Genomic DNA, 13,492 nt, shown 5'->3' on the forward strand with positions numbered 1-13,492 from the left:
TCAGTCATATGAAGTTCAATATATAAAAAGATAATTATATATATATATCGTATAATTGATATTATAAATCGAGTCCAATGAAAATAATTACTTACAAAAGATATATACAAAATTTCATTATTTAATGGTAAAAATATATAGAGTATTAATAATTTTGGGATTAACTGACAAATGTGTGATACAAATGAGTATAACATATTTGAGGTTATATTAACTGAATGTTAACTTTATCATTGATTATCAACAAACAATTAAAATAACTATCAAATCAAATTCAATTAATTAAATCTCATATTAATCACTAATTAAGTTTTATATATGGACTCTTTAAGAAGTTTTTAATGATTATGAATAATAATTGAAAAATTATTGGTTGCCTTAAATATAAAAAATTGCTAACTTGTATAATATGAAAGCATAATTTTATTAAGAAAATTGAAAAATCAATGTCAATATTAAAAGATTGACAATATTATAAAATTGAAAAAAGTTGGCACAAAATTATAAGTTTTTGTCAACAATTAGGAATTATTGTAATAATTGTTTAGATTTTCAAAACAAATTTCTAGCCTATTATAGAATGTATAGCAATTGAAAATTTGTATAAATTAACTGGAAATTTGAATAAGAGATCAATAGTTACTCTCATAATATGAGATGCAAATGAAATGTAAAACACTAGTTAGTATAGTAGTCATGTGTTAAACAGATTTTTTTTTTGAATTATTGTGATTGGCTTTTAGAGATTCATGTGATGAACAGCACCGGGCGTTTGTATGAAAAATATCTTTAAAACTTAGTTGCCTGTGTGGCCCTCAGCATTAAATCTGTATCAGCCTATAGATTGAAAAAGAAATGGGAGGACAGGGATTGGCAATTATAAGGGATAGACATATTAATGAAAGATAGAGTATAACTTAGAAAAGAACTTATCATAACTAAACTAAATTTGTTTATATTATATTATATTACTAGTAATGGTATAAACAAATGCAATCTTTGGAATAATACTTTGAATATAATGTCAAAACTAAAATCTTTTTAAACAAATTATAACAAATAATCGAGGATTTTATCGGAAGTCAAACATAAATAATTAAACAAAATATTAAACAGAATATGACTTATAAGAAAATACATCACAAATAAATATTTGTTTGTTTTTTACTGAATATGAAAACAAGTAAAATAATCAAAGAAAACGTTTGGTTCAAAATAAATGAAGTTTTATGAATAAAATATCAATTAATAAGAAAATATGAGGATTTGTGTGGAAGACATTCAAATTTGTGGTAATTATCTGCGATTACTCACAACATAGTTGTGGCCAATCGCTTGATGGTGTTGTTGTTGTTGATGTATTGGATGACCAAATTGTGAGGGGTGTGTCATCTGTGGGTGACCTAATTGTTGGTGTTGACCAACTAACTGGTTGTGTCCCATTTGGTTGTGATGACCTAACTGATTGTGATGAACCTGTTCATAGGCTGGCGGAGGACTCAAGAACGACAGGTGATCGTCACGATTAATGGTGCGTCCGTTGGCGGGAGGGGTTGCAGTTGGCGGAGGAAAATGAGGGGTTTGTGGGGGAGTATGACTGAATCTATTCAAATATATTAATATTGTTGAACATTAGTTATCAAATGTCTTTTAAATAACTAATAATTTTATATTAGTAATGATCAGCACATCAACACATTCATCACTAAATTACATTTTCATCGATCGGAAAATGGGGTAAAAATGTCAAACCTCGGTCTAGCACTGCCACCACTTCCATATGAATCACGAATACGCTTTGAATTAGCCGACGACGATGTAGTCGATGTCGAGGATGCCGGAGGCAGGAATGGATCAGTCTCTTCCGTTTGATCGACAATCAGTGGCCGCTTCTTTCGTATATTAATCCATGTATGAGAAGCGCAAAGAACCAGTATTGTAAAACACAGGCCAGCAGCTGATGAAGACAATAACATTAGGACAACCCCTTCGAGTATATCTTTACAGGTGGAGGTCATCATTGCATTGTAATCACTATGAATACGACTGCAATCAGTTAACTCTCTGACAGAATTATAGTGATCTTTAAGTTTGTCGACATCTCGTTTAAATTGATACAATTTATCGGTAATTTCCCGTTGAGTACACTTTTTGCTACAATAGCTAATCATATTATCATTTGCTAAAACCATCATTTCTATGCATTCACTTATTTCTTGTAAAAAATGTCGAAACGGATTATTGTCTTTACATAAGATATAATAATCAAATACTTTCTCTTCGATTGCATTATTCAATTGTTGACTAATAAACGGTTGCGGATCTAAACAGAAATCACTTCCGGCCACTGATATTCCTAAATAAATGGATGTAATGACCCAACAAACCACAAGTGACAGCAATCCCAGTACTGAAAACAGGATCAGTAGACAACGCGAATGCCGACACACACCCCATATGAGTATCAAACAAATAAAGGTGAGAACACCTAACGTAGCAAAAGTGGTCGGCCATCGGACTGTCTCTAATTGTTTCAGATGATCGGGAATTGAGCTGATATTAAGATTTTCGACTCTTACATAAATTTTATCAAAATTTCTTTCAATTTGAGAGACATTTCTTTTACCATTAATTACAAGCGTATGGATATGTCCTTTGACTGTCAGATCAGATGATACTCTGTCAACAACTGCTTTGAGCTCATCGTAAAGTTTGTCAAAATTATTGTTAAGAAGATTTTTGGCCGCAATTGATCTGTCAATGACAGATCTGACCACTTGTGTCATATCATCGGTCTTGTTGTAAGTCTGTTCAATGCCATGATGTGTGATAAGACTGCCAAATATCCCAATGAATATAATAAATGCCGAAATGATAGCAAACATGAAGAGACAGCATTTGCAAGCCGTAAGTTTGCGCTTCTTCTTGTTGTTGGCGTCACAACATCGGCACAAAAAAAATATCAGAAAGAATAGTAATGTTATGATTAGCCAAAAGCCAGGAATGGCAACCAAAATGCCTAACGATTCCAAGTATTGATTGTCATTTGGATTAAATGTCTTGTTTTGCAGATAATTGAGTCGGATATCAATGTGTGGCAATGAGTGCAACAATTTGGCAAATATTGATATATTGTAGTTGTCGTACAATAGTGTCGTATTCATCAATGGAGACAATGCCTCATCTCTTGTTGTCGATTGAATGACATGTCTGTAATATTCTTCAACCTTCTCTCCATACTTCATCAAATCAGTTTCCATTCTGTCTTCAAGTGTCACCAATTCAACAAATTCCTCAAATATCAATGTCTTTGTCGTTGCGATAAAATAGAGACTAAATCACAGTTAAGTTTTAATTGTTGTCTAAAATGAAAACACATATTAAGGTTGGGGTTGTTGTTGTTGTAGATGACAGTGAATGTGATATCACTGATGACTAAAGTGATAATTATCTGTTCAAAGCATTTATTAATCCAAAACTTATATTTAAAATGACACCAAACTTATGGTAAATGCAATACTTTTGTTTGACAAAGTTGTCAAAAAAGTTCATGTCATGGATCAGACCCGATGAACTGATTGTTTGTTATGTTTGTAAGCATTCAATGTGTAATCAATGGCTGTATTGCAGTGTATGTGTCAGTGCTATCAGTGCTCTGAACTCTATAACACAGGATAGGGAGTGGCATACAGTCTATGTGTTGTGTGTGTTGTGTGTGTTGTGGGCATCACTTCAACACTTTAGTCAATAATAAGCAGACATTTCACATATACTCTACAATAGGATTGACAACCAAAATAGGTTTGTAGTGTCGGGTCGGTTAGGTTTTTACTCATTAGATTTAATAATTTAATAATTATTTAAAATCTAATTACTATATAATGTAGTAATCAAACAAAATATTAATATAGATTTAATATAATTATAATAAAATAAATTTAATAATTTTTTAAATATAATAGATATTCGTATTTTTGGTTTCGGTTTGTAATGTCTTTTGTAGTATCGATCTCTAAACAAAATAAGTAACAATATATTCAATACATTTAACACTATAAATAAGTTTATAATTAAAAGTAGATATGAAAAATTTGTTAATTAAATGTGAACATGCTCAATTATTTATCAATGTTGTTATATTTTATAATTAATATAATTTTATGAAATGRTAATTCAATTATCTATTATAATAATCCCCAACAAAATGCGGTCTCTTTTTGATAAAACTTCGCTGCAGTTATTAAAACATACAGTATTTGCAATGTTTGGTCAAAAATATATACAATAAGTAAAAGTTGATTGAATTTTGTCTCAATCTATGTTAGAGTTCAATACCAATAGAGAGCGTCTTATTGTTGGACTAACAGTACAGTAGTATATCATAGCATACGGCGGTCATCACTAATACACTACATATTAATAGTTATAAATGTTTACAATGTATAAGATATGGTCTTTAAATAGTAGATATGAATCATATGATACAATAACTGTATTTCCTTTGGAAATCAATTGTCTTATTTTAGACAATATTTGTAGACTTCATATAATTATTAATTTTAAATAATTAATATCATCGGCACTATTACTTTAGCGGCAATTTCAGCACTTTATTTGATGTCTAGTTTATTGGTTTTGTATGACAGTTATAAAACAATTGTTTGTCTAATATAATGTATGTTTAATTTTCCGACTAAAAAGATAAATATAGATTTGACTTAAAGGGAAACATTGAATATAAATTATACGTTAAATAAACTATTTATTAGTTTTACTATAATTTTTATAGTCTTGAGTTAAGACTAACAATAACAAGATTTTTAAAGTTTAGATAAATGAATAAAATTAGGTTTTTATAAAAAATACAATTATGTAGACTAGAGACTGAAAACTTACCTGATTTTTCAGGTCAGGTCAGGTCAGGTAAAAGTTAGGGCTCAGGTCAGGTCAGGTACGGGTCCGAACACCAAAATTTTTTGGTCAGGTCAGGTCAGGTCCGAAATTTTTTTATTCATTATTTAAACGACAATTATTACAAAATATGACAATCAAACACAAAATTTATTAAATTATTATTTATGAAATATTTTTGTATAAATTAAACATAAAATATTACAAAAGATGATGGTTTTGATCTAATAAATAATAACATATTAACTTTATTAGAATCTAAGTTAGATCTACAATCAGTTATCGTTAATCCCGAGTAATTAAAGTTAATTTAGAGAAATTTGTTGCGGGTATAGAATAAATAAAATTGTTTTTTGATAAAATTATTTTCGGACAGACATAGTCAGGTCAGGTCAGGTCAGGTAAATTTGTACCCTATGTTAGGTCAGGTCCGAGTCCGAGATTTTAGGTATCAGATCAGGTACGGGTCCGAAACTTTTCGCTCTCTAATGTAGACTTACTTTAATTAAAAGCATTTATTAACTTATTGGAAATAAAGATAATAATATTTAATATTAGTATAAAATTATTGTATGTAATGTATAAATAATACAGTATAATATACTGTTTATATTTCTAGATTAATGTAGTATCAGAGTCAGTGATACTATATCACCAAAATTATAAGAGATATGAAAATTGGAAAATTTTATTAATTTTTATCAACAATTTTGAATAAAAATGTACGCAATTTTTGTCTGTAATTTAAAATAACAATTTAACATAACATATGTAACAATTTATTTGTTATTTCGTTAATTATAATTGGCAATTTTATTTATATGATTATTAGTTTATTTTAAATGTTTATGAAATTTAATTAAGTGTTTTAATTAGGAAATAATTTATTAGAATGATATTCAAATTATGTTTGTCAATGAAAATAATATAATTGAATAGATCTTACATAAGATTGTATAAATAATTTATTAAATATATAAGGTATATATTGAAAATAATATGTATAATGATTATTATATTATCAAACAATAAATGATAAATTGACAAAATAAGTTATGTTACTATAATACAGTACAATATTAATATAAAATATTGGCAATGATTTAAATTATAGTGATGTAAAGTATGTAATTGATTACCATTTCACTGATTATGTGTATAATTTGTATTATTTAATATCTTTTTATTTATTTATCAATAGTTTGTTATATTTATTTTGAGTTTTTAAATAAAAATACATAAACATTTTCTAAATGCTGTACAGTAATTATTCAAATGTTATAATTTATACCATATTAAAATTTAAATAAATTTTAAATCAGTCAACAATTTTATAAAATCATGTTTTATAAAATCATATATTTATTATTTTGATGACAACTATTTTGCTAACATTTTATAAGTTCTTATAAGTTATAACGCAAAGTGTGATTGTATATCAAATATAATATAAACTAAAATGTTAAATAATTAACTGAAATGATAATAAAAATAATTTAATTTGTAATTTTAATATTTTAATAACTTGTAATTTTTTATTAGCATATTAAAAAAGATTATATAAATAAACATAACATTTTAAGTGCAAAATAAAAATGGTTATTTTTCAAATATTTTTTAAATACAGTATATGACATACATGTAAAACATTAATGTTATACAGAAAAGTTAGATAATTAGTTATTTTTAAGATATATATAAATTATATTATTATATTAACTTAAGTTATCGAATAAAATTATATTGTATACAATTTAATGAAATATTGAAAACTATTAATAAAAATGTTTTAATTTCTTAATTTATTTAATTTCTTGTGTTTATGAATATTATTTTAAAAATTATTATACAAAATATTATTTATAACACATTATTATATAATAGTCTAATAATAATTTAGATGAAAGCTTTCATCAAAGTTAGTTTAACATTACTTTATTTTATATAATTATAAATACTTGCATTAAATTAAAATTATTATAAAAAAGTTAATAATAAATTAAAAACTGGTTTAAATATGTATCAAATACATAATATAATCAAAGTTTATAACTTGTAAATTAAATTCATTACACATTAATATATTGATATGACCTGTTAGAGTAAAAATAATCTAAATTTATAAAATAAATATTAATTTGTTATTATATTATTTTTATGAGTCATTAATACAATAATTTTAATAACAATTAATGCGATAAATTAAATTATTAAAATTGTGAAAACAACATAAATTTAGTTGCTAATTATAAATTAAACTTTAATAGTTTAATAAATATATACAATAACTTGAACTAACTTATATTATAATTAATAAAAATGTTGTAGAAATAAAAAATTACATTTACATTTATAATTATTTTTACTAAATTATAATTATTTTGTATAGTATTAAATTTAATTGAAGCAAAATTGTTAGATTATGAGACTAATACAGTAATAGTTAATTATAGATACAAATATAATAATTTTGAAGATCACAAGTGCGACAATTATTAATAATCTAATGATACATATAATTGGATTTACATGTAATCCCTGTCTAATATCGTAGACATCCAACTCATACAGCATAAGAGCGGGTTTGTTATAAAAGACATAAAAAGCCCACAAATAGACAGGTATTAAAAATTGTGGTAAATATGTGATAACAAATAAACCAAAATTATTCATAAATATTTCCACTAAATATGACACTAAATAATATCGACACCAATGTAGATGTGGGCCATTTGTGTCAGTCAAATATAAAATGTATAATATTAGTGAATTGAAGACAATATTGGCAAAAAATATACGATATAATAGCCAATAATAACTATATTTAATYAAAACTATAGTAGTCGTATAAGTTTCAACATTTGTTATGTTAAAATGCATTTTTTGTAATAAAGTTTACTTATATGAATTAATTTTTTTTTAATTAAACTAACAATTTATAACTGATTATAATATTAAATTTAAATAAAGTTTAACATAACAGCTGTWTGTATTTAATATCTCGTAATTAACAATTAGTCAATTTTATGATTTGGTAATATTATATCAATCTTTTTAATATTATTAAAAATTATTAAATAAATGTTATAATTTACTCTACCATTAATATTCTTGTAATTAATTTTTAAAATATATTTTATTAATTAATGCTGTATTGTATATATTGTTAGTTTAATATAAATTAAAACAAAAATAAATTGCATCTAATAATAAATGATGAATTACTCTAAACTTAACTCAAAGCAAACTTTTGAATATATTTGCGACATATAATACTTACCGTAATTTAATTTTTACAAATTATAAATTGTACATTCAATTAGCTTTTATTATATACCAGTAATTSTAATTATATTAAAGTATATCAAATTTATTTTACTTGTGTAATCAAATATTAAAGTTAGAAAAATATTATTAATAMTTTATTAAGTAAAATTATCTATATTTAGGATTACATATTTAAATTTTAGTATTATTTCTTATAATAATTTTATATAATTTTTAAAAAAATTATTATTCATATTATATAATATTTCGTTTACTTAAAAATATATATATAATTTACAAAATACATAATTTAATACAATGTTTCCAAATGATAATTTAGTTTTATATAATTTGGGCAAACGATACACATTTATTAAAAATRTTTAAATCATTTATAGTTTTTCGGATTTTGCATTACCGTTAAGCTGGWAAAACATTTTGAAAACATAGTATCAATCAAACTATAGTATAATATATAATATCGATATGAATGAAAAAATATAAGAGTTATTAACGATAGAATATACAGTATATATATAATGATTATATACATTGAATATAATTTTATAATTACTAATAATTATAATTATAATTATGAATTATGAATTATGAATCAAATAATTTAAAATAAATTTAATGATTTAGTAGTTGCAAACAATATTTGGTGCCATTTATATAATATAATAGTATTTGTGGTTAACTTAAAATAGTTGAGTCAATGAGTTAACCACTGAATGAGTGTATTATTGGTCTGAATTGAGAAGCATTTGTCGGCGGGCATCGGTTGACTGCAAAGTTTGGTTGTGTTGTGCGCTCTGATGACGGGTTAGACTGTATTTACTGCTAAAACATTTGCCACAATTAGGATAATCACACATATTTGGATTRATTGTCGAATGAAGTTTCTGATGTTCGGCCAAATTGTATTTACGTACAAAACTTTTGCCACATTGAGGCCAATCGCATGCATACCGGCGACCAGTATGTATGGCCTGATGTGCGTCCAAATGTGGTTTCTGTCGGAAACGTTTGCCGCAGTTCTCAAACTCACAGACATACTTCTTGTCGCTGTCACAACAGCAGCATTGGTAGTGTTGCGACTGTTGGTTCTTTCGTTTACGTTTACCACCGGCGCCAACATTAGGGCCCGATGTGGACGGCATCGACATATTAGACATTGTGGCCATCGGGTTAACCGATAGGTTTAACGAATTGTTGCCATTGACAGAGTTGACTGATTGTGAAAACTGATTAACCATTTGTTTGTATTGTTCGCACTCATCCCTGGCCTCCTTGGCCTTCATCTTGAATTTCTCGCACTCATTGTTCTTAGTATTCAATTTTCTTCTCAATTGTTGGTTTTCGTTATTCAATTGACTCAATTGGTTCTTCAGATCCGTATTATTCGTATTAATCATCGGATTATTGATGACGTGATACATGGCTTGAGCTGAAGACATTTGAATTGGTTGCGCTTGCATTGTGTCCAATGATCACAAACTAAATTGTCGACAAACAAGTGATAAATAATTTCTTACAAATCAAATGTAAATCACTTTATTTGACAACAAATTGATCCAATACTCTTCATTAACAAAAACTATTGATAGTCTTTAAGTATTAGTTATAGTTATCGATTGATGACAACAATTCAGTGACCAATGTTTGTCACAAAACACCAAATTTAATGATAATTAATAAATAATTAATGTATTAATAAATTTATTAATTATTTACACCACAAATATGATTGTCTTCTTATAATAACATGAATAGTGAGTTAATAGCAATTTATTTGACATTTAAGACATTCATCGACAGCGATGTGTCAGTAAATTGGCTGAAGAAGTAGTGGTGAGAAACAAATCATTTCAATAAAGCATTAATTGTTTGATGTTTTCAAACAATCGTTTGTCACATAAAAACACTTTTGAATACATTTATTGATAAAAATTTAATCCAATAGATGTCTCACTTATCAATAGATATGTTATTTCAAAAGAGACGATATGTTAGGCAATAGGATTGCATTGGAATTGTTTGTAAAAATAAAGCGATATTTTGTGACTTTTTATGATTGATTAGTTAGAGTTTGCCATAAATGACAACACGTGTTGTATTTGATTAAATTGATGTTAAAGATGGCTGAATGGGATCTAACCGCACGTCTCGGCAAATATCTGGACAAACATATGGTTTTCCCTTTACTCGAGTTCTTATCAGTTAAAGAGGTAAGTCTTAACCAACCATTTGTTACACTGTTGGCAGTCATCGAGTTGTTAATTGTCTAGTAATGAGTGGTTGAAAATATAACTACAATTGACAGCCACGTGTCAGCCATCAAAGTATCATTAAATGTCAATTTATTAATTGATATCTTTGTATTTGTTTTATTGATCAGATCTATAATGAGAAAGAGATACTCGAAGGGAAGATGGAGTTGTTGTCCAACACCAATATGATTGACTTCGTCATTGACATTCACGCCCGACTCAACCTCAATGAAAAGGGAGAACCGCCCGAAACACCCGATGCGCTAAAGGATAGACGTCAAGAGGTTGTATCTCAACTCAGACAACTTCAGAGTCAAACGGAACCTGTTTTGGCAATTTTGGCCGAACCTGAAGTCTCAGCTGAGATACAGAAGGCTAGAGACAGTCGACAATTGTTGGACTATTTGCAGACCAATTATGACGTTAGTTATCAGTGATTTTCCCGAAAAAATTGTTTTAATAATATATTATTTTTATTAACATTAGTTTAAGCCGGAAATGTCAACTTATTTATATAATTTTGCGAAATTTCAATACGAATGCGGTAACTATTCGGGTGCCTCTCAGTATCTGTCATCACATAGAGTACTGATTACACCAAATGACAAGAATTATCTCAACAATTTGTGGGGCAAATTGGCCGCAGAGATACTTATGCAACAATGGGAGTCAGCATTGGAGGACCTAAACCGGCTTAAGGAGCACATCGATACCACTAATTTCACGTCTTCATTACAGGCTCTTCAACAGAGGACATGGCTTATCCACTGGAGTTTGTTTGTCTTCTTTAATCATCCTCAGGGACGGGAATTGCTTATTGAAATGTTTTTTGAAAAGAAGGGACAATATATGAAACAACAGCCCTATTTGAATGCTATTCAAACTATGTGTCCACACATTTTGCGTTATCTAACAACTGCTGTCATTACTCACAGACAACGCAGACAATACATGAAAGACTTGGTTCGTGTTATACAACAAGAGTCTTACACTTATAGGGATCCGATTACTGAATTCGTTGAGTGTCTGTACGTTAACTTTGACTTCGATGGCGCTCAGAAAAAGTTAAGAGAATGTGAGACAGTATTAGAAAATGACTTCTTTTTGGTCGCCTGTTTGGATGATTTCATTGAAAACGCAAGACTTTTCATATTTGAAACTTTCTGTCAAATACACGAATGTATATCCATTAGGTTTGTATTGAATTAAATCTTTGTTATGATTTTACATAATGTTTTCTTAATAGTATGTTAGCCGACAAACTGAATATGACTGCCGAAGAGGCTGAGCGTTGGATTGTTAACCTTATCCGTAACGCACAGCTGGACGCAAAAATTGACTCTAAGTTAGGACATGTAGTGATGGGCACACAGGCTGTCTCACAGTACCAACAGTTAATTGAAAAGACAAAGGCTATGGCCATTAGGACACAGGTGTTAGCTATGAATATTGAAAAGAAAACCGTTAGTTAATATAACATCAAAATTATTGTCAAAATTAGTTTTATTTTTTATTACAACTTTGATTTTCAGTGAAATTTAATCTATTGTGGTATTTATAAAGTTTGATAAATGATGAAATGTTTATGAAATTGAAACATCACTTTACAATACCTATCTATTACAATAAAAAAATTAATGGCATATTTACCAATAAATTTATATATATATATATATATATAATTCAAGTTAATATTACAGTATTATACAAGTTCTCCACAATTACTTATAACCACTTTTTTGGTCGGTTTACCGCTTTTGGTTCCGCATTGTTCTATACGCTTAACCACTTCCATACCCTGTACTACCTGACCAAACACGACATGTTTATCATCCAACCATTCAGTTCGAGCAGTTGTTAGAAAAAATTGTGAGCCATTAGTATTTGGACCCGAATTGGCCATTGATAACAATCCGGCGACGTTGTGCTTAAGTACAAAGTTTTCGTCTTCAAACTTACGACCATATATAGAGCGACCACCCGTTCCGTCACCATTGGTAAAGTCTCCTCCTTGGATCTGTTTGGTAACATTTCTATTAATGTACAATAATTACTAAAATAATTGGGAAATACCATAAAATTAGGAATAATTCGATGAAAAGTACTATTTTTGAATCCAAATCCCTTCTCATGAGTGCAAAGACAACGAAAGTTTTCACTCGTCAGCGGAACGACATCTTTTCGAAGCATTATTCGTATTCTTCCAGAAAATTGTCCATCAATTCTGATATCAAAAAATACGTTAGGATTTTCTTTCAATTTCTTAATCTCCGGTGTCTCATCTTCATCAACATCTGGTTCAGCATCAGTTACAGTGTTGAGACCATTGTCTTTAGTATTTGTATCAATGTTTTCACCGGATTGTCGTTCGCTTTCATTTTCATCTTTATATTGTCCGTCTGTAAGCGTTTTTCCCGCGTGTTTCTGGAGCCATGTGTCCTCTGACCAGACGGCACGGGCCGAACCTTCTCTTAATTTGATAGGTTTAGCAGTATTGACGCGAATTGTTTTGCCGAAAATTTCCGAGTCATTCATGTTATCGATTGCTGCGGTCGCGTCTTCGGCCGACTCGAACTCAATGAAAGCAAATCCTCTGTGTTTTTGTGTCGAGAAATCGATCGGAAGGTTAATGTCAATGATATCACCAAATGGTATGAACGCCGCCTGAAGTATCTTATCATCCACTTCTTCCGAGAGACCGCCGCAATACAGTACACGCTTATTAGTGGCCATTTGATCGCCGATATCTATCAAATGCTGATCGTTTGTCCTCTAAATTAGTTTTGGTGTAAATATCGATAAGTTTGTCGACAAACTAACCATTGATTATATATTTATATTTTGGTTTTCAAAATGTGTTTTCAAAACCATAGATATTGTGTTAGTTTATAATACAGACAAACCTATTATTGAATATAATATATGTTTTTATATATTATTATTATTTGTTTGTATTATAGGAATTGTAATGATTAACAAATAAATTAAAAAATTGATTTATATTTTTATAATTAATTAACAAATGTTTTAATGAAATATAA

At 28.2% G+C, this 13,492-nt stretch overlaps 4 protein-coding genes across 5 annotated transcripts; 1 reads left to right on the forward strand and 3 right to left on the reverse strand.

Moving 5' to 3' along the window:
* Nucleotides 1-571: 571 nt before the first annotated feature.
* On the reverse strand, nt 572-3,663 carry LOC128951886 (protein tweety-like). 2 transcript variants are annotated; one of them, XM_054297182.1, is made up of 3 exons: nt 1,753-3,663; nt 1,315-1,603; nt 572-837 (listed from the first exon to the last, which is right to left on the reverse strand). In XM_054297182.1, exons 1-3 carry the CDS (start codon nt 3,258-3,260, stop codon nt 790-792), a joined length of 1,845 nt encoding a protein of 614 aa, XP_054153157.1. In that variant the 5' UTR covers nt 3,261-3,663; the 3' UTR covers nt 572-789. The 2 variants fall into 2 exon arrangements, with proteins under 2 accessions (XP_054153157.1, XP_054153158.1); XM_054297183.1 differs by lacking the exon at nt 572-837 and having other exon boundaries at nt 1,562-1,603; nt 1,715-3,663.
* A 5,184-nt stretch (nt 3,664-8,847) lies between these two features.
* On the reverse strand, nt 8,848-9,811 carry LOC128951895 (zinc finger protein ZFP2-like). The gene has a single exon (XM_054297192.1). It carries the CDS (start codon nt 9,657-9,659, stop codon nt 8,922-8,924), a length of 738 nt encoding a protein of 245 aa, XP_054153167.1. The 5' UTR covers nt 9,660-9,811; the 3' UTR covers nt 8,848-8,921.
* A 406-nt stretch (nt 9,812-10,217) lies between these two features.
* LOC128951887 (eukaryotic translation initiation factor 3 subunit E-like) lies at nt 10,218-11,923 on the forward strand. Its single transcript, XM_054297184.1, has 4 exons — nt 10,218-10,409; nt 10,580-10,873; nt 10,938-11,644; nt 11,698-11,923. The coding sequence occupies exons 1-4, from the start codon at nt 10,311-10,313 to the stop codon at nt 11,921-11,923; spliced, it is 1,326 nt and encodes a 441-aa protein (XP_054153159.1). The 5' UTR covers nt 10,218-10,310.
* A 198-nt stretch (nt 11,924-12,121) lies between these two features.
* LOC128951890 (peptidyl-prolyl cis-trans isomerase E-like) lies at nt 12,122-13,295 on the reverse strand. The gene is made up of 2 exons (XM_054297186.1): nt 12,525-13,295; nt 12,122-12,468 (listed from the first exon to the last, which is right to left on the reverse strand). The coding sequence occupies exons 1-2, from the start codon at nt 13,182-13,184 to the stop codon at nt 12,154-12,156; spliced, it is 975 nt and encodes a 324-aa protein (XP_054153161.1). The 5' UTR covers nt 13,185-13,295; the 3' UTR covers nt 12,122-12,153.
* Nucleotides 13,296-13,492: the final 197 nt, after the last annotated feature.

This window comes from Oppia nitens, unplaced genomic scaffold (assembly GCF_028296485.1).
Source record: "Oppia nitens isolate AA-2021 unplaced genomic scaffold, nextdenovo-longstitch-racon4-pilon3 scaffold1_pilon_pilon_pilon, whole genome shotgun sequence".
NCBI classification, from domain to species: Eukaryota; Metazoa; Arthropoda; class Arachnida; order Sarcoptiformes; family Oppiidae; genus Oppia; species Oppia nitens.

Coding starts and splice junctions, on each gene's coding strand:
- LOC128951887 (XM_054297184.1), top strand. CDS start 10,311: ATGTTAAAGATGGCTGAATGGGATCTAACCGCACGTCTCGGCAAATAT. Junction 10,410..10,579: donor AGTTCTTATCAGTTAAAGAG/GTAAGTCTTAAC, acceptor TTTATTGATCAG/ATCTATAATGAGAAAGAGAT. Junction 11,645..11,697: donor CACGAATGTATATCCATTAG/GTTTGTATTGAA, acceptor TTTTCTTAATAG/TATGTTAGCCGACAAACTGA.
- LOC128951886 (XM_054297182.1), bottom strand. CDS start 3,260: ATGGAAACTGATTTGATGAAGTATGGAGAGAAGGTTGAAGAATATTAC. Junction 1,604..1,752: donor GGTGGCAGTGCTAGACCGAG/GTTTGACATTTT, acceptor ATATTTGAATAG/ATTCAGTCATACTCCCCCAC. Junction 838..1,314: donor CGATTGGCCACAACTATGTT/GTGAGTAATCGC, acceptor TTCAATCTATAG/GCTGATACAGATTTAATGCT.
- LOC128951890 (XM_054297186.1), bottom strand. CDS start 13,184: ATGGCCACTAATAAGCGTGTACTGTATTGCGGCGGTCTCTCGGAAGAA. Junction 12,469..12,524: donor GAATTATTCCTAATTTTATG/GTATTTCCCAAT, acceptor GTTACCAAACAG/ATCCAAGGAGGAGACTTTAC.